The sequence below is a fragment of the Crocodylus siamensis genome, chromosome 3 (assembly GCF_052110815.1).
Source record: "Crocodylus siamensis isolate JL-2025a chromosome 3, ASM5211081v1, whole genome shotgun sequence".
Lineage (NCBI taxonomy): Eukaryota > Metazoa > Chordata > Crocodylia > Crocodylidae > Crocodylus > Crocodylus siamensis.
Window position 1 is genome coordinate 22,488,389 of NC_143397.1, and position 21,337 is coordinate 22,509,725.

A 21,337-nucleotide genomic window follows, 5' to 3' on the forward strand; every position below is an offset into this window, starting at 1 on the left:
AAGCATGCCAAGATCTTCCCTCAGTGCAAGTTTCTTAATTGTAAAGCTGGGAGAAACAAAATCTTACCTCTTCCTCCTCAAGAAGAATAAGCCGGACCAGCACGATGTGGATTGCATTGCCGATGCTTGGATCATGGAATAACCCCGTGACCTGTGCCAGAGCCAGGAGGTATGAAATTAACTGATTCCTCTATAGCAAGACAAAGCTTTAGAGAGAAAATATGTGGTTTATTGCAAGCACCATTCCCTCCTCGTTTTCTTCTCCTGCACATTATTCAGAGAAGGTTTACTTTGCATTGTGAATGCTAATAACTATGGTGAACTAGCACAGAGGGCAGCCCAGCCAAAGAATCAAAATCCAGCAGCTCACAGAAACATTAAGGTATTAAGCAGCAAACCTTAGATCTTGTATTAAAATATTTTAACATAATTTTTATTTTAAAATATGATAATATGAGTAGTTGCCCTGCAACATGTCATCATTTACCACAGTGCAAAATTGGTGTAAAACATTACCAAAGTGTGGTGGAATTTTTATATCCACTTTATACAGACATCTACTTAAATTGTGATGTGATAGCGAATCAGACCTTAACTGGAGCATCTACAGGATTCTGCTGCATGAAAGGGAAGGGAAGAAATCAATGCTAGACAAATGGAAAGATATGGACAGTGGAGTATCCCTAGTATGGAAGTAGAGGTTAAAACTAATGACAACGATTAAAACACGTGCACACACAGATGGAACTAGACAAAAAATGGCAAAGGAAGGATGAAGAACTGAACTCTGTGTGACTTCTTGACCCAAATAATGAGCTATGCCCTGTATCACAGTCTGTGAATAGCCAGGTAGAAACAGAATTATGACAGAAAGGAACAAAAAAAATTTTTTTTTTAAATTGCACATACAACTGTGGACCTATGAGATTGAGAAGAGAGAGCTTCATCATGAGGAGGAAAATCATGCATAGCTAAAACTGAACAAATACAATTTTTTGGGTGGTAGATGATGAAAGGGAAAAAAGTCACAAGAACGTTACTGCTAAAAAGAAAAGATGGAGTAACAGTGAGGATAAGGGACATCATTATTCCTCACTGTATAATTGTATGCACTATATAATTGTATGGAGATAATTGTATGCATTATCCTGCATACAATGCTGACTCAAAATTCTTCAAAAGTCTTCAATAGAAAAAGAATTACTTACCTATAAAAGTCTCTTCCTAGCAAGGGACTGTCAGTCTGAAAGTTTTATTTAGGCAATGTAATACCAAAATATAATATACTTCTAGTTTTTTCAGAAAGGCAGAAACTCTCTGAGGCTATTAGAGTTAGACCTCTCTGAGGTCACATTTCGTATTTGGTACCATTCAGTACATATATACATTATTATTCCCCTGAAACACCTACCAAATGCATCGTCCCAGTACAGAGCAAATGCAGAATCAAAACACGCTGACAAATTTTGAATTCTCTGTCAGTCTAATAGAGAAAACAGACCTTGAATCATAAAAATCCTGAAATCTGGATTGATGTGAATTTTGAGGCCTACTTCATTTCCATCTTCCTCCCAAAATCCCTTCTCTAACAATTATTTCCACAGAATGTAATGAGAACAGACCACAAACCCTTGCAGGCAAAATCTGACATTAGGAAACAGTTTCATTATGAACTGAAAACAAAAAATGAGGTTTGAGATTAAAAGAGCTTGCTAATAGGGAATAAAGGCAGATGTATTTTTTCTCATATTTCAGCCCTGATTCTGGGTTACATCAATTTCCATTTAGTACCTGCTTTTCTGAACATGCATATTAGGAGTTATATCTTTTGACTCCAAGTTGGTGATAAATATTGTATGGAAAAAATCCCCAGTTTCCATTTCTCAAGTGCTGTCACATGTTATTTCCTCTCATGGTCATGTGTTATTTTCCTCTAATTGTTGCTAGAAAGGAAAATAAGGCATTGAAAGTGAAGGTTGCTTATATCTTTATGTGGCTATAATTTCTATGTAAATTACATGGAAAAACTGACCTACAATAATGAAACTAAGGACGAGATACTATGAACTTTTATAGAATAGAACCTTACCCAGCAAGTTGCTTCAGGTGATGGACAGATGTAACAACTGTGTCAATATTAAAGGACAACAATAAGCCGCTATGATGCAACTATTACATCTCCATGACTGTGTAGCGCTGCAGAAGGGGGCCGAAGGCATTGTCCAGAGCACTCTTCTACCTTCTCATTGAAGCTGGTCCACTGCACCTTACTTTTACTATATGAAAGAATAAATGGTAGTGGGATATTTCTGTCTTATCAGGAGCGGGTGTGGGCTAAAGCCCAGAGCCCCCTTCCCTTCCAGGGCAGCAGTCACCTCACTGAGCCACACACCCTCTGGCTTGTTTTTCCTCCTTACCCCATATGTCTTCCCCTCCTGGCTGCCAAGTGAGTGCTCTCCAACACTAGGGACAGAAGTTACACATAAACTGGTTTAAGTGATCAGACACTGGTTAAAACACCTAACAGAATAGAAGTTCAGTGCACATAAACCAATTTTAAAATTGGTTGAAACTGATTTAAGATAAACCTGGTTGAATGTAGCATCAGACTTAACTGATTTAGGTCAAAGCATTTTATGCAACTTCTGCCCCAGACCCCTTCCTGGTTCAAGTTAAATCCGAGTCCCCCAGCATCCCAGCATTTTGCAGCCCTGGCTTGGGCTGGGCTGGGCTATCTGCTCCAGAGAACAGGGCTGGCCCCGCCCCTCTAGTCTCTAGCCAGAGCAGTGAGGGGTGGCTTACTGGCCTCACTGGCTGGCTTACTGCCCACCCCCACACCACCCAGGCAAACCCCAGCTGGAGTCTAGGGCCAGGGAGGGAGGCTAAACTTCTCTTCCCCCAAGTACGGAGCTGCCCTGACTTGCTAAACTTACTGCTGGCTGTGACTGTGAATTACAAATCCAAAAGGTACTTGGAAGCAGGAAGAGGAAGTGATAAGCAATCCTGCAGAGTCTTGCTACTGTGATTGTGGACTGCAAATCCCAGTGACCTTGGGGGCAGCAGGAAGAGGAAGCAAATACATACCCCATGTTGGCTACATACTAAAGCCATGCTATAGTGCCCCCTGGCTTTTAGCTTGAGTCACTGCAGTCATGTGGCTGCATTTCCTGAATCAAAAGTGAATGCCTGTTCATTTGCTTATTGGTTTAATATTTGCAGCTTCGACTTATGTATGCCTGGGCAATTCTGTTTTCCCTATGCTGCTCTACAGCTCAAGTGTGGCCTGCTGTTCATGCTCAGTAAATTAGCATGGGGTGTGCAGAATACCACTGTGCATAAGTGACAACAATGGCAATTATGTGAATGCATATGGGAGACTTAAATGCATAATCAGAAAATAGGCTCTGGGCCAAAGTGACTGTCCAAGGTCACATGCATTGGCAACCTTATGAACATAGCTCCAGGCTTCCAATTCCCCATCCAGATCTCGGTCCACTGGACCACATTGGTTCTCAACATGTCTAAGATATTGGAACTTGTGCTTCACTCTCTATTTTACTCATAGTTTTTAAAATTGTGTTACATTGTAGCATCAGGAGAAGTCTGGCTAGTGCTGGCTGCTGCTCCATAGAAGTAAGATAGCACCATGAGTTTAGAATATTTTTTGTACAACCACAAGTAGCATACACTTTTTTTTCTTTAAGAGAAAGCTTTGGTTCAGTAGAAACCGAATCTCTTGTAGGAGATGAAGATTAATGCAGCATGGTGGATCTGGCTTAGCAGCCAGGAACGTGGATAATGAGATGAAGAAAAAGACGGAAAAGATGTTCTCAAATGACTACTCAAGGCAAATGCAGAATGATCCACAGACAGTTTCTCAAGATATTCCTACTTTTCATGGGAATAAATGCATTTTGAAGTGCACTATCTGAGGATATATTTGAATTTATACTTATTTTACATTTTAATTTATATTTTTGTTACATGTGGGAGAAAGCACAATTGGTCCAAAAAAAATATCAGTGGTTGATATGAGCAAGAATTTGAAGGAAAAAAAAGTAGCAAGGTTCATGTTCCAGAGGTGGCTGTGACACCCCCTGGTGACCACGCAGCCCTTACCCTGCTCCAGCTCTAGGGTGCCCTCCCCTTCTCATGTGTCTGCAATGCCTTGATGCATTTGTTTGACTGAAAGGGAGGCTGCCTAAGGGTCCTAGGATGAGCCCCAGTTCTTCTAGCTGGCAGCAGGTCCCTCCTGGACCCCACTGGTTTCAGTTCTGCCCTTCTTGGGCTAACTGGGTCCTGATTTGCCTGTGTTCCCCCTGTCCTCCCCCCACCCCCTGGGGTACCTGTAGTCTTAAGGGCTATTACGTGGCTCCAACCACCCCTTATACCATGCCTATGCCTCCCAGAGTTACCATATGATCACTTCCTTGTTGGGGCCTCAGCCTCTGCACCTTTCCTCTGGCTGCAAGCCTCTAGTCTTGATGCACAGATTTGGGTCCCGCTATCTCAGCCTCAGCCCTGTCAGTCATTAGTATCTCTACCTGCTGTGTCCTTTGTGCTGGGTCCCTAGCCCCAATCTCACCCTTCTCTGGTACTGGGCTCCTGGCCCTGACTCCACCCTTCTCAGGCTGGGTCCCCTGGCCCAGCCTTTGCCCTTCCTGAACTGCTGGGCCCTGGCCCTAATTTTCATCTGTCAAGGCTGTGGGCCCTTGGCCCTGATTCTGCCCTTCCCCATGGCCTGGTCTGGCTCTCACCTTTGCTAAGCCTCAGCCACTTTCTCCAATTTTCAGTCTTCTGGCAGGGCTGAAGACAGCCCAGTGCCCTCAGGCACTATTGGGATCTCTGCCTTCCCCTGACAGTCGAAAAACCCAAACCATTGGTTAAAACTAAAACGAAATACATAAGCACTCTGGCTATAACTAACCTTAGACTCCTGGCTATATATACCAAAACTCCTATCCAGCCATGGGCCTCAGTCTGCTGCTAGCTCTCACTTACTGTCTCCAGGCATAGCATGCTCACAGTCCATGTCTCAGCAAAAGTCATCTCATGCAGAGTTCTTCCCTCTTCAGCCTCCCAGGCCAGATTGCCTGCCCTGGATCTGGCCCTGGCTTCTCTCTCTCCCAGGCCTTGCCCCTTTCCAGTCAGGTGACTCCATGGGGCTGACCATACATTAGGCTTACCAACTGGTCTACACAGCAGCTTACTTATAGCAGTGCCTTGTCTCCCCTGCAGAGCTCCAGCCTACAGTCCTGTGAAGCAGCTATCACTGCCATAGGCTTCCTACTGCTCATTCAGGCATTGTTTTATTGTTCCCTATTAAGCACTTAGGGGGTGCCTATACAGGGAAATCCAGCATGTTGGAGCAGACTTGATTAATTGATTAATATAGAAGATTAATCAAGTCTGCTACAGCATGGAAATTTCCGCGCTCCAACAGGCTCCACTGTCATGTGTATCAGCATCCCCGTGCTGAAAAATAGCAGTGGGACGCTTTGAACTAAAGCTCATTCAATAAGTTTTAGTTCAAAATGCCCCACCACCATTTTTCAGTGCAGGGGCCCTGGTGCACATGACACTCAGGTGCTTTTTATTAGTGTGGCTTGCTAATGAAAGTGCCCCCCCACACCTCCCAGTGCACATGTAAAAATGCCCATAGTTTCAATTTCCCTGGGCCAGCTCTCCTAGATCCCAAACTCCAATTATACAAGTACTGTATTTCCTCTGAGAAAAAAAACTATATGCTATGTTTTTTGACTGAGTCTTAATAAAATCCAATAAAACTGCTGAATCTCTACATTATGGTCTGTTTCTAATGTCAGAGTAACTCCAAAATTATCTCCAAACCACAATGCAGATGAGGTTTTCTTCAGACAACTAGCAGAATTTTCCAGATCACAAGTCCTGGCTTTCATGTGGGATTTCAATTACCCTGACATCTGCTGGGAGGGAAATACAGCAGTGTGCAAGCAATCCAGAAAGTTTTTAGAGAGCGTTGGAGACAACTTTCTGGTACAAGTGTTGGAGACACCGTTGTAGGTACCGTGCTTTTCTTGACTGCTGCTCACAAACAGGGAAGAATTGATGGAGATATAGAAGTGGATGGCAACTAGGGCAGCAGTCACCATGAGAAGATCGAGTTCAGGATCCTGACAAAAGGGAGAAAGGACAGCAGCAAAGTATGAATCCTGGACTTCAGAAAAGCAGACTTTGACTCACTCAAGGAACTGATGAATAGGGTATCTTGGGAGGCCAGTCTGAGGGGGAGAGAAGTCCAAGAGAGCTGGTTGTATTTTAAAGAAACTCTACTGAGAGTGCAGGAATGAACCATCCCAATGTTCAGGAAGAATAGCAAATATGGCAGGCAACCAGTTAGGCTTAGAGAATTCTTTGGTGAGCTTAAATACAAAAAGGAAGTTTACAAGAAGTGGAAGCTTGGGCAGATGAGATGACTAGGGAGGATATAAGAATATTGCTTGGGCATGCAGGGATGAAATCAGGAAGGTCAAAGTGTAATTGGAGATGCCACTAGCAAGGTACGTGAAGGGTAACAAGAATGTCAGCAACAAGAGGAAGGTCAAGGAAAGTGTGGGTCCCTTACTTAATGGAGGGGAGGCAACCTAGTGACAGATGATAAGGAAAAGGCTGACATGCTGAATGACCTTTTCAACTCAGTCTTCACAGGCAAGGTCAGCTCCCAGACTACTGCACCTGGCAGCAGTTTGAGGAGAAGTGAGCAGCCCTCAGTAGTGTAAGAACAGGTTACGGACTATTTGTTAGGGTAACAATAACATGTGGATTTTGGGGAGCATTGGATCTGCAGCTGGAACAAGGCTTTAATCTGTGTCTTAGCAAGAGCTGCTGGTCACAAGGCAAAATGATATATTAAAAATAACTTTGCAAATGCTTAAGCAAGCATTGTCTAACAATGGGATAGTGTGCAGGATGCATGATTCCTTGTGTAAAAAGAACAAGATGTAGCCCACCAGCTATCGTCAGGAGATAAAACAGAAGCAGGACCTTGGAGATGGTGCTGAAGTTAGCAAGAAACCAGAAAGAACCAGGAACAAACCACAATTGACTGAAAGAAGCCAGGGTCAAAGTCTTATGCATGTGCTCTTAGCAGAAAGGCATATAAATGAATAAAATGCATAGGCAATACCATGCTAATAAAGCGAACAGTGAAGAGAGGCAGAGTTTGAGATGGGAGGAGAAATGGGTGGAACTGAAGGAGGGACATAGGCGGAGTAAATGTTAATAAGTATGAACCAAGGTGTATAAAATGTGAAAAAACTAATGTTCAGGGCTGCTCCCCTGCTTTCACGGACTGTGTGTCTGTGAGGGAGCTTGCCCAAAGCTGTCTCCATTCTGAATAAAGCTGTTGCAAGCAATGTGTTCTGGCGTTTGTTCCATGCTTGCTCTGGCTAATGAGTAACAGGATCCAAGAGCGATTGGCTCATCATCTCCCCAGTCATTGGGTGCCGCAATGGAGTCAGGGTCTAACACTATTTAGAAAAGCTGGTCATGTACAAGTCCATGTGTACAGATATGATGCATCTGAGGGTGCTGAGGGAACTGACTGATGTGATTGCAGAGCTGCTGGCCATTATCTTTGAAAACCTGGGTGATCAGGAGAGGTCCTAGATGATTGGAAAAGGGCAAATATAGTACCCATCTTTAAGGAAATGACGAAGGAAGATCCAGGGAACTAAAGACCAATCAGCCTCACCTCAGTCCATGGATAAATCATGGAGCAGGTCCTCAAGGAGTCCATTTCTAAGCACTTGGAGGAGAAAGTGATCAGGAACAGACAGCATGGATTCACCAAGGGCAAGTCATGCCTGACCACCCTGACTGCCTTCTATTACAAGATGACTGGCTCTGTGGATGTGGGGAAAAAAATGGATGTGATATACCTTGATTTTAGCAAGGCTTTTGCTATGGTCTCTTACAGCATTCTTGCAAGCAAGCTGAGGAAATATGGACTGGATGAATGCATAGAGAGCTGGCTGGACTGTCAGGCTCAATGGGTAGTGATCAATGGCTCAATGTCTATCTGGCAGCCGGTATCAAGTGGAGTACCTCAGGGTTTGGTCCTGGGGCTGGTTATGTTCAATATCTGATCAGAAAGAACACATTGCAATGCCAGCTTTTTCTCAAGATCCTGGATTGGGACCCCAAAATGGGAGGTGTTTAACAGGGAGCCTCCCCACAAGGGAGCTAACCCCGGAATGATGGAGAGCCAGCCAGGTGAATCAGTAGGGGCGGAAATAAAAGACACTTAAAGTGGCCTCCGGGGGTTGCACCAGCTGGGAGCAAGGCTGTTTGGACCCAGGGGTTAGCCGAGGTCTGGCAGCCGCAGGGAGGGGCTGTGAGCAAGACTTCTCTTTTGTTAGTCTGTTTGTTGGCACAAGCTCTGCAGGCTTTCAAAGCCTCTGTAAAGTAACAGGCTAGAGGGCAAGTTAAGCCTGGGAAAAACCTAGGAAGCCAGAGGCATGAAACCAGCAAAAAGCTAATTGGCAGTTTATTTATTTAACTCTGATTCTTTTGCATCTCTTGCAAGCACTGGGTGCATCTCTTGCAGCACAGCTGAAGCCAGCAGAAAAAGTAAAAGTAATCAGTTTGGGGTGCCTGACCACACATGGCTTGTTCTGCTCTAAACAAAAGCTACCCATCACAGCGTACACTAGGGATGGGCAAAATCCAGCCCACCAGGCCATTCTATCCAGCCTATGAGGCCCCTAAAAAAATTAGTAAATTAATATTTATTTGCTCCTGGCTGCCTGTCAAAACTGACAGAAGCCAGGGGCAGTAAGACCTAGGGGGAGCCCTCAGCAGGACTGAGCAGTCCAGCACTGCCATTTCACTCTCTTCCTGCCCCTGTCCTGCTCCAGCACCACATGGCTCCCAGCTGCATCACTGGACAGGGGAGCACAGGGCCACATCAATACGTGTGTGTGTGTGTGTGTGTGTGTGTGTAGGCAGGGGCAGTGTGTCTGTGTGCAGGCAGCAGCAGAGTATCTGTATGCCATCAGGGGCAGAGTATGTGTGTGTGTGTGTTCGTACGGCAAGTCCAACATGCACACTCCACCATACACATGCACCCACACACCCCCTTGCACTGCCATACATGCACACCCCCACACCTCATCATTCACCCCAGCCACCCTCCCCCACAAACATACCCCCACAAACCCAATACCCACCCATACTCCATATACCCACAGCCCCCCACAAACCCGTATGCACCCCCCATGATACACAAGAGTAAGACTTCATTTTAAGCTATTGTGCAATCACCTCTCTGTACACTACACAATCACATGCAAATCAGGACAAAAATATTTGTCAATAATAAAATTAATGAATGCTGTAGATGTTTGCTTTTTAGAATATAATGTTGTTCCAAAATGGCAAAACCCTATAGTAAAAGGAGTACTTCTGGGGGCAAAGGGAGGGACTTTGGGTGGCAAAGGTCAGGGGATAAGAGGCAGGACTTCCAGTCACAAGATGGTGACCAGGAGGTGGGGCACCTATCAAGGGGTGGGGCTACTCATGCAGCCCTCGACAGCTTGCCAAAACTTGGTAAGCAGCCCTCCACGCAAAATAATTGCCCACCCCTGGTGTACACCTTCTACCCCTAATTTTCTATGATTCTCTCAGAGTTTCCAGTGTAAATGAGATCAGAATCAGAACCTTTATATGGTATATAACAATATAAAAAAATAAAATTTTTTAGACCAATGCACTGCCAGGATTGACCAGGAATAACGGTCACAAGCTGGCAGAGGATAGATTCAGACTAGACATCAGGAGGCGCTACTTCAGTGTCAGGGCAGCTAGGATTTGGAACCAACTTCCAAGAGAAGTTGTGCTGGCTCCTACCCTGGGGGTCTTTAAGAGGAGGTTAGATGAACATCTTGCTGGGGTTGTTTGACCCCAGTAATCTTTCTTGCCATGGCAGGGGGTCGGACTAGATGATCTACTCAGGTCCCTTCCGACCCTAGAAACTATGAAACATGTCTAATATAATCAGGGAAATCCTGGGGAAATCTCTGTCTCATACACAGAGAGGGAAAAGAGTCCAATACTTTAACAGTTAAAAGCTTCTCTGGTTTTGGCCTCTAATAACTGTCGTGTGGTGCTGATGCTGCTTAGGAAATTCAACAATCATTATGCTCAAGATGAAATTTAGAACAGGTAATTTTAGTGGAATGAAAGTTACCATGTAGACCCCATCCAGCATAGAATAATAAAAAAGAAGAGTTTAGATGAGCATAGATGAAAATGATTACACTTCTTTAAACAAACAACTATTATTACTGTTGTTAAGGTAGCTAACAATTTAATCCAGGCTGGTTATGTTTACAGTCACCCAAATGCAAAAAAGCTAAATACACTACGTACCATATTCATTATAGTGAGGATGTAGGATTCCACATTGTCACTTCCATGGTATTCAATCATCTTACTGTCTGCAACTACAAGTGTCTCCACCCATCGCTCCTTGCTGACAGAGCGCCGAGAGAGTGTTTTGGCTGCCACATGGTTTCCTTCCCACCTCTCCCTCCGATGCTCTTGGTGTTTGAAAAAGCTGAATGTATCTGAAACACCAAGCATAAGGCATTGGCTTCACATTAAATTAGTGATGGCTTCATTGTGCTTCAGGATGGTTTTAGATTTTAAAGTGTATTGCTATAATCCTTAGGCCAAAATTCTACAATCTCGAACCAAACTTTACCAAAAAATTAGTTATATCTGAATATTGGGTAATGTCATAAGGACCAAGACTAACCACACAATTTGGATCTGACTGCACCTTTAGACCATTTGTGGCATTTAGCCTCTGTGGGTTATATTTAAGCTGCTATCTAATGCAAACAACTCTTACCACAAAATAACTGATATGTTCTTCCCATTAATACCCACATACAATCCCCGTTCTTAACAGGCTGGAGAGTTACCTTGAGTGCTCAAGGCATGTGCTTTTGTCAGGGTGGGAACAGTCACAACTGGAACGCAGAGTGGGGAAACTACTTCACCAGCAAGTGGCACTCACATACCAGTGCTGGAGAGAACAAATGACTAACTTAGGACGGGAAAGAGCCTACAGAACCATGGAGTCCAGCCCCCTGCAATCATAAGCAACCATTTGTTTGGAAGTGCCCACCAGCACCACTGTTCTGGCTCTTCTCACACACCACAGCACAAAGCATGCTATAAAAGAACTCCCAGCTCCTACAACTTGCTTCAGAAAAAGAGCTGAGGCCTGAGGGCTTTGAAAGGCAAAGCCGCATTAGCAGAGAGATTTGGGTAAAGTCAATACACCCAGCTTTGAGGAGGCAGTGTAAGGTGCCCTTGTGGCAGTGACAGAAGGCACACTGCTGGCAGATGGACACACTGTGCAAACCATGCCACAAACTAAATACATAAAACTATCAGTCTTGTCCCAAAAAGATTACTATCCAAAGTGCATTACCCTGTTCTCCAAGCACTAGACAGAGTAAGAGGAGGGAAACGTTCCCTAGCCATATGCCCAATCAACCCAGTTCACAGCAGAAAATGGGTTAATAGAACTTGGATTAGCACGTCCTGTTGCAGTAGACAGCCCTTGCATTTAAGCAGCCCCATTCTGTCCACATCCTGTGTGGGAACAATATGGGGGAGACGGCACTCCTCAGACTCTCTTCTCCAGGAGGTCTCTTCAGGGTCAGGCAGAAGGCAGGATAGATGTGCACCTTAAAGCTACATTAAATCAGAGATACATAGGCTTTTGTAAAAAGCAGGTTACTTCATCAGACTGCAGGAACCAGAGTTTCTAAATAGAAAGCAGTGATTAGAATACAAAAGGTAGGGAAGTGGGGGGATAAAAAAGGAAGCAGCACAGTTGAGAGACACAAGGTGGGTAGAAAAGAGAAAAAGAAAGCCGTTCACAACATCTAATTAAATAAGCCTGCTCCTTTAAAAAGGTTATTGCGGAGAGGATCCCAGAGCTCCTCCAGCCCACAGACCACTACCCCATGCTCCTTATTCACGTGGGCACTAATGACACGGCTCGGAGCACCCCCAGCCAGGTCATGAGGCGCTACATGGATTTGGGAGCGGGGCTTAGGGGTCTGGGAGCTCAGGTGGTATTTTCCTCGATCCTCCCAGTCTCGGGCTATGGGCTGAGGAGGGAGAGGAGGATCCACGCAGTGAACCAAAGATTGCGGACCTGGTGTCATTGGGAAGGCTTTGGCTTCCATGACCACAGCCTGCTCTTTGGCGAGAGAGGAGCGAGCTGCTGGGAAGAGATGGCCTCCACCTCTCTCCCCTGGGGAGGAGGCTCTTCTCAGCCAGGCTGGCTGACCTGCTCCACCGGGCTTTAAACTAAGCCCGCTGAGGGATGGGGGGACTACTGCCACTGCTGGCCTGCTGAGCGGCCCTTGCAAAGCCAGCAGACCAAGGCACTTAAGGGAGCCCATCCCTGCCCCAGACCTGGCACAATCTGTGGGCAAGGCAAGAGCCCCCAAGGGGACACTTGCCTGCCTGTACACTAATGCCAGGAGCCTGGGTAACAAGCAGGATGAGCTCGTCCTCCTGCTCAGTGCAAAGAATTATGATGTCATTGGGATAACAGAGACCTGGTGGGACTCCACCCATGACTGGACCACGGGTATAGAGGGCTATACCCTGTACAGGAGGGATCGTGTTGACAAAAGGGGCGGGAGTGTAGCTCTCTATGTGAAGGAAAGCTACATGTCCCTGAAAGCTGATGTTGGGGACCAGCATGGACAGCTAGAGACCCTCTGGGTAAAAATTCGTGGGGAATACGGCACAGGGGACACAACAGTGGGAGTCTACTACAGACCTCCCACTCAAAGTCCTGAGCTTGACCAGGAGTTCGCCTGGGAACTGACTGAGGCCGCTTGCTCCAGGACCTTGGTTGTAATGGGGGACTTCAATTACCCGGACATCTCCTGGGAAGATCAGTCAGCAAAATCCGAGCAGTTGCAAAGCTTTCTCTCGTGCGTGGATGACCTCTACCTGACTCAAGAAGTCTATGGGCCAATGAGAGGCAAAGCGCTGCTTGACCTGGTACTGGCTACGGGGGACAACCTAATTGGTGACCTAGCGATCGATGGAAAGCTGGGTGACAGTGACCATGAGCTGATCACCTTCACCATCCGCCGTAAAGCTGGCAAGTCAGTCAGCAACACAGAAGTCCTTGACTTCAGAAAAGCCGACTTTGACAAGCTCAAGAGGCTTGTCGGTCAGGCCCTCAGGGACCGTGACCCCAGGGAGATGGGAGTTCAAGAAGAGTGGTTGCTTCTCAAGGAAGCGATCCTCAATGCACAAGCTAAATCTATTCCAACACGGAGGAAAGGCAGCAAGAAGGCACAGCAGCCCTCCTGGCTCTCCAGGGACCTAGCGGACCTCCTGCGGCTAAAAAGGAAAGCCTACAAAGGATGGAGGACGGGATTCACCTCCAAGGAGGATTATTCTGCGCTGGTCTGGTCCTGCAGGGAGCAAACCAGGAAAGCCAAGGCTGCAACTGAACTCCAACTAGCTTCAAGCATCAAGGACAACAAAAAGTCCACATATTTCAGATATGTGGGGAGCCGGAGGAAAAGCAAGGGCAATGTTGGACCCCTGCTAAACCAGATGGGGCAACTGACAACTGATGCCCAGGAAAAAGCCAACCTATTAAATAGGTACTTTGCGTCAGTCTTTCATCAGTCCCATGGGACGTCCATGCCTGCTATGGGACAGGGAGATCCGGGTGATGGAGATCCCCTACCCTCCATCAATGCTGACCTCGTGAAGGAACACCTTGAGAAGCTGGATACCTTCAAGTCAGCCGGCCCTGACAATCTGCACCCCAGGGTACTCAAGGAGCTGGCGCGCGTCATAGCCCAGCCCCTGGCACGGGTCTTTGAAAACTCCTGGTGCTCTGGTGTAGTGCCCGAAGACTGGAAGAAGGCCAATGTGGTGCCGATCTTCAAGAAAGGGAGGAAAGTGGATCTGGCTAACTACAGGCCTATTAGCTTGACTTTTATCCTGGGGAAGATCCTAGAAAAGTTTATTAAGGAGGCCATCCTTGAGGGACTGGCCCAGGCTAACATTCTAAGGGATAGCCAGCACGGGTTTGTTGCGGGTAGGTCTTGTTTGACCAATCTCATTTCCTTCTATGACCAGGTGACCTATCCCCTGGACAAGGGAGAAGAGATTGATGTCATATATCTTGACTTCAAAAAAGCTTTTGATCTGGTATCCCATGATCACCTCTTGGCCAAACTGCCCAGTTGTGGCCTTGGCTCCACCATGATCCGCTGGCTGGGAAACTGCCTCCGTGGTCGGACCCAGAGGGTTGTAATTGATGGCAGTCACTCATCGTGGTGCCCTGTGACGAGTGGGGTCCCTCAAGGCTCTGTCCTGGGACCCATACTGTTCAACATCTTCATTAATGATGTGGACATTGGAGTCAGGAGTGGACTGGCCAAGTTCGCCGATGACACCAAACTTTGGGGCAAAGCATCCACGCCAGAAGATAGGCGGGTGATCCAGGCTGACCTGGACAAGCTCAGCAAATGGGCAGACGAGAACCTCATGGTGTTTAACACCGAAAAATGCAAGGTTCTCCACCTTGGGAGGAAAAACCTGCAGCTTCCTTATAGGCTCGGCAGTGCTACGTTGAATAGCACTAGAAGAAAGAGACTTGGGGGTCATCATTGACCACAAGATGAACATGAGCCTGCAATGCGATGCTGCGGCTAGTAAAGCGACCAAAACGCTGGCTTGGATCCATAGATGCTTCTCGAGCAAATCCCGGGACGTCATTCTCCCCTTGTACTCAGCCTTGGTGAGGCCACAGCTGGAGTACTGCGTCCAGTTTTGGGCTCCACAATTCAAAAAGGATGTGGAGAAGCTTGAGAGAGTCCAGAGGAAAGCCACGCGCATGATCAGGTCAGGAAAACAGATCTTACGATGACAGGCTGAGAGCCATGGGACTCTTTAGCCTGGAAAAGCATAGGCTCAGGGATGATCTGATGGCCACCTATAAATTTATCAAGGGTGACCACCAGGATCTGGGGGAACGTCTGTTCACCAGAGTGCCCCAAGGGATGACAAGGTCGAACGGTCACAAACTCCTGCAAGACCGTTTCAGGCTGGACATAAGGAAGAATTTCTTTACTGTCCGAGCCCCCAAGGTCTGGAACAGTCTGCCAGCGGAGGTGGTTCAAGCACCTACACTGAACACCTTCAAGAGTAAATTGGATGCTTATCTTGCTGGGATCCTATGACCCCAGCTGACTTCCTGCCCTTTGGGTGGGGGGCTGGACTCAATGATCTCCCGGGGTCCCTTCCAGCCCCAATGTCTATGAAATCTATGAAATGCTATCCACATCCCTCCTTAAGTTCGGCACCCAAAACTGGATACAGTATTCCAACTGTGGCCTGACCAATGTCGCATAGAGGGGGAGGATCACCTCCTTGGACCTGTTTGTGATGCATCTATGGATGCACGACAAGGTGCAGCTAGCCTTCCTGACTGCGTCCCCACATTGGCAGCCCATATTCATTTTGGAATCAGTAGTGACACCAAAGTCCTTTTCTGCCTCTGTACTGACAAGAAAGGAGTTCCCCAGCCTGTAGGTATACTGCTGGTACTTCCTCCCCATGTGCAACGGCTTGCACTTGTCCGTATTGAATCCCATCCTATTCTCATCCGCCCATCTCTGTAACCTGTCCATATCTAGTTGCAGCCTGTCTGTCTCTTCTAGTGTGCTCACTTCTCCCCACATCTTAGTGTCATCTGCGAACTTGAACAAGGTGCTTTGCATGCCCTCATCCATGTCGCCAATGAAGATATTGAACATTGCGGGCCCAAGGACTGAGCCCTGGGGAACCCCACTGCCCACATCCCTCCAGGTCAAAAATGACCCATCCACCACCATTCCCTGGGTGTGGCCCTTCAGCCTATTTGCGACCCATCTGACTGTGTAGGCATCAACTCTGCAGTCCCCTAATTTTTTATGAGGAGGTGGTGACAGACAGTGTTGAAGGCCTTCCTAAACTCCAGAAAGACTATGTTCACCACGACACCCACAACACCTGCGTCCAAGGCTTTTGTGATCTGGTCATAAAAGGCAACCAGGTTGGTCTGACAGGACCTGCCTCTAATGAACCCATGTTGATTGCCCCTAAACATAATCTCCCCTGCTGGTCCCTCGTTCCTGGATAATTTTCTCAAAGAACTTCCCCATGGACCAAGGTAAAACTAACAGGCGTATAGTTTCCTGGGTCCTCTTTCATCCTTTTTTTGGAAATTGGGACCATGTGGGCCCTTTTCCAGTCCTCTGGCACCTTGCCAGAGCACCATGAGTGCTCATAAAGTTGTGCCAGGGGTCCCGCAATGACCTCTGCCAATTCCCTCTGCACTCTGGGGTGGAGATCGTAAGGACCTGCTGATTTGAATACATAAACTTATTTAAGAAATGGAAAGATCAGGAATGCTAGCTAATGGCTCCCTACCCAGACCCGTTAGAGCTGGGGCTGTCAGAAGAACAAAAAAGGGTGAGAAAAGAAGATGCCCATGGAACAGTACCTCACAGAAGAGTAGCAGGAAGTTATGACAGCTAGTACAGGCATTTGATGATGTGTTCTGCAGTGAACCTGGCTTGGCTACAGGAACCTGGCTTGACTACCAGATAAAGACCCTAGCAAGCAAGGTGGTAAGTGAACACTGGTGATGACTGCCTCAGGGACTCCACAAAGAGATAAAGGCAGAAGTGGAACAGTTGTTGGCAAGGGGAATAATCAGGGAATTATGAAGCCAATGGCACAGCTCATTAGTGGTAGTGACAAAGCTGGATGTGTCCTTGAGACAGTGTGTAGATTTTAGAAAGGTAAATGCCATAGCACAATTTGATGCTATGGGTTGTGGACATGCTTGAGAAAGAAGGTCAGGCCAAATATATCTCCACACTGGATTTGACTAAAGACTACTGGCAAATAGCCATGGCACCAGAGGATTGTGAAAATACAGCTTTCAGAACACCATGGGGATTATTTGAGTTTCTAAGAATGCCATGTGGGCTCAATGGAGCAGTGGCAACATTCTAGCATGCCATGAATCAGATCTTTGCTGCACATCAGTCAAGAGTGATGGCCTATATTGATGATGTTATTATATTCTCAAATGATTGACGTCAACATCTAGAAGACCTACAAGCTATACTTGAGAAACTTAGGAGGGCTGGACTCACTGCTAATCCTTGTAAATGAGTGTTAGGACAGACAGAAACAAAATACTTGGGGTTCTTTGTAGGGCAGGGAAAGAGAAAACCCCCGGTAGACAAGGTGCAGCCGTTAAGAATGTACAATGTTCCCTGGACAAGGAAGCCAGTAAAGTCTTTTGTAGGATTAGACAATTATTATCTCAAGTTCAAACCCCATTTCTCTCAGCTGACTGCCCCTCTTACAGACCTGATGAAAGGGCAAGGATCTAAACCTGTGATGTGGAACAAAGAGGCTTAGCAGGCCTTTAGGGAAGTTAAAATGGCCTTATGCAAAGAACCCGTGCTTTTCACACGGGATTTTAATACACCGTTTTCCTTACAGATGAATGCCTCTGGAATAGCACTTGGGGCATTTTTAATACAAAAGTGCACTGAAGGGGATCAGCCCATAAGCATATGCCAGCAAGAAGTTGCAAGACCATGAAAGATGGTATTCCACCATCGAATGAGAATGCATGGCAATCAAATAGGGTATTGAACTATACAGGTATTACTTTCTGGGTAGAGCGTTTAAGCTGATCACAGCTCATGAGCCTCTAAAGTGGCTGCAAACAGCAAGTCCAATAATGTCCACCTGACATGACATATAAGTTCCAGATAGAACACAGTCTGGGACAGGAAAGCATTCGGATTTGGCTAATTCAGGGGACAGTCATTCGATTTGGTTATTTGAATCACTGTCCCAAATTAATTCGGCAGAATCTGATTTGGAGATTAACCTGTTGCTGAATCTCCGAATTACCCAGGCCCATCTCTCAGCCTGCTCTCCCAGCCCCAGCAATGGCTGCCCTGCCCACCCCAACTCCTGGCACTTTGAGAAAAAAAAGCCTGAATTCACTGGGTGCTGCTGAGCAAGAGGGGTGATCCCCACTGCCACCCACTTCTCCACACTGTATGGGGGGCTCTCTACAAGCCCCCCGACCCCCCCCCACTCCTCCAGCCCCCTCATGGCTGCCTCACCCTCCCCAGCTCTGGCTCTATAAGAACCTCCCCCCCAAAACCCTGCACTCACCAGTTCCTGCTGGGCAGGGGGACAATGCACCCCATGGCACATGGGCGGGCTCTCCTATGAGCCTCCCAAAGCCCCGAAGCTGTTTCAGGAGCCAGTGGGTCCCTGGGTTTTTTCGTTTGTTTTTTTTTTTAAGGCCCAGAGCTGGGGTGGGCGGGGCAGCCATGGGGAGGGGGCTAGGGGAGTGGGCAGGGGATGGGGGGGCCTGGCAGGGGTCCCCCCATGGTCCCCTCCCCCCTTACTTACCTGATCCAAGTCCAGCTCCAGCTCCCTGCTGCAGCAGGTGTGGCCTGCGCGAATAGTCAAAGCTCTCCAAATCTTTTCTGAAGATTCAGAGAGCTTCGAATCAATTCGGACCTTTTTTACTGGTCCCCTGATTTGATTTGGATTAAAGTCCACTGAATCGGGCCAAATTTCCTCCGAATCAAATCAGGACCCAAAGCTTTGCACAGCCCTAATAGTCGCTGATTTTTTTTCACATAGGCATGAAGAGGAAGCAGTGAAGTGAGGATCTTCCAAAGATGAAAAGAGCTGAGAAAAAAACAAAAAACTGAACCTAAGACCTAGAAGGAGGGATCGCACCACTTGGCATGGGAGGAAGGTAGCAGAGTAAGACAAAAGAAAGCTCTGTGCCCCTCCCTCAGTCCCTCCCAGCATAGCAAGGAACAAAGAGACTGCTGGTTGCTGGGTGAGAAAGAAAACCCAGCCTGGAGAAGAACTAAGAGAAACCCCAAGGAAATACTTTTACCTGAGGGGCAGCTGACTGTCAGCTGGTGAAAAAGCCAGCAGATTGGCCACTGGAGGCTCTGGTGGGATGATAAGAAGCAGCTGTGGGAACTGAACAAAAACAGAGAGGGAAAGAGAGAGAAGAGGCTGGATGGTGGGGTAAGAGGAATGTAGAGGCTCCTGTTCTTTTGTTGCATCTATTTCTGTTGTAATTCTGGTCGATTGTGGGAGGAGGGTAGGGGTGGTGGAGCTCCCAGCCAGCGGTGATCTGCTCAGTCGCACAAGGCAAGTGCACTTGCAAGCTTGACCAGCCCTTAAAGGGGCAGGCCCTAATTTGGAATGGAGTTTGGACTGTAACTCCTGAGAGTGAATCCTACCTAGAAAAGGATTACATGCCACCATGGTGAACTGCCTCCTGTTCTGTAACTATAAATTCAGTATCAAATCATGGCAGGCAAGCAGATACTAGAAGCAGTAACCCCTTGGCCAATCTCAGTTTGGGGAGTACCCAGGTATGGGCACCTACCCTGTCGCTTCTGATGGGAAGTAGTGCACATCAGGGGATTTGCCAATTTGCCACCCTCACGACTGTAATCATCTATGGCACAGCTGTTCAATTTGTTTATAAGAACAGGATGGGATACTGTGTTGAGGTAGATGTATGGACTTTACAAAGGCCTTCAACACCTGCAACTAAGCTTTTAGTGACCTGGTCATAGAAAGAAAAAAGGTTAGTCAGGCAGGAACTACCTACTATGAACCTGTGCTGGTTGCCCTTCAGCATTCTATTACCTGCTGGACTCCTACAAATGTGATCCTTGATAACTTTTTCAAGGGTTTTTCCCAAGGATAGAAGTGAGACTAACCAGTCTATAGTTACCTGGATCCTCCGTCCTCCCCTTCTTGAAAATAGGGATCACCTTGGCCCTTTTCCAGTCCTCAGGGACCTCACCTGAGTACTCGTAGTACTCAAACAGTTGTGCCAGTGGCTCTGCTATGACACTGGCTAATTCTTTCAGCACCCTTGTGTGAAGCTCATCTGGTCCCACTGATTTAAAGACATCCATCACCTCCAAGTGTCTCTTCACTAGGTCGGCACTGACAGTTGGTGGGCTAGTGTTTCTCCTGCTTCCATCAGTAATGCATTTGGGAGATTTTTCTAGATCCAAGTTCAATAATACAGAGGCAAAAGACTTATTGAAGAGCTCTGCTTTGTCCATCCTGTCACCAGCTGCCCTTGTTCATCCTGTAGGGGTCCTACACTGCCCTGCACCTTCTTTTTGCTCCCCGTGTACCTGAAGAAGGTCTTTTGTTATCCTTAACTTTTGTCACTAGCCTGAGTTCTAATGCTGCTTTGGCCTTCCGAAATGATTTCCTGCAAGTGTGAGCCAAGGACGTATACTCCTCCTTGGTAGCCCCCTGCCTCCACAGCCTGTATGCCCCTTTTTTTTGCCCTTAGGCTTTCCTGGATTTCGGTGCTTAGCCAGGAGGGCTTCTTTGCCCCTTTGCCCCCTTTTCTATGCAGTAGGATTGCCTCCTTCTGTGCTGAAGGATTGCTTCCTGAGGAACGACCACCCTTCCTGGACCCCCATTTTATCAATGCTCTTGAGTTTTAATGCCCCACTAACTAACCTCCTAAACACCATGAAGTCAGCCTTTCTGAAGTCTAGCACTTCTGCCCTGCTGGTTACTTTTCCCACTCTTCGCCAAATAGTGGTTTCAATCAATTGATGGTCACTATCCCCTAGGTTGCCTTGTATTTGCAGGTCCCCCACCAGGTCGCTCCCCTGTAGCCAACACCAAGCCCAGCAAGGCGTTTCTCCTAGTGGGATCATATACCTCCTGCATCAAGTGGAGGTCCTGTGTGTAGGTTAAGAACCTACGTGAGCGATTAGTTCTTGCTGACTGATCCTCTCAGCAGATGTCAGGGTAGTTTAGGTCACCCATGACAACCATATTTCTTGACCATACAGCCTCTGAGAGCTGCCCAGAGAATTCCAGGTCTAGCTCATCCTCCTGGTGTAGTGGTCTGTAGTAGATCCCCACTACCAAGTCCCTTTCCCCCCAAAACCCCTTGTCTCCTAACCCACAGTACCTCAGTTTGGCCCTCTTCTGATTTCATCTTGATTATAGAATATGTATATTGCTCTTTAACATAGAGAGCAACACCTCCTCCCCCTCTTTTTTTCCCCACTCTATCCTGTCTGTGCAACCTATATATAACCTTCAATGCCTACTGCCCAACTATGAGTAGGGTCTGTGGCAGGCCAGTACGGAGTGCTCCTGCACTGAGCCACCCATCTCACTGTGCCCAACC

General features: G+C 47.0%; 1 protein-coding gene across 1 annotated transcript in view; it reads right to left on the bottom strand.

Annotated features, from left to right (window-relative positions):
- Positions 1–21,337, bottom strand: part of ADAMTS12 (ADAM metallopeptidase with thrombospondin type 1 motif 12) — a 362,955-nt gene that overhangs the window by 158,617 nt on the left and 183,001 nt on the right. Inside the window, exons 4-5 of the mRNA XM_090037912.1 lie at positions 10,411–10,607; positions 68–151 (exon numbers count right to left, since the gene is read on the bottom strand). Of these exons, the coding sequence (XP_089894038.1) occupies positions 68–151; positions 10,411–10,607 (281 nt within the window). The remainder of the gene's footprint in view (positions 1–67; positions 152–10,410; positions 10,608–21,337) is intronic.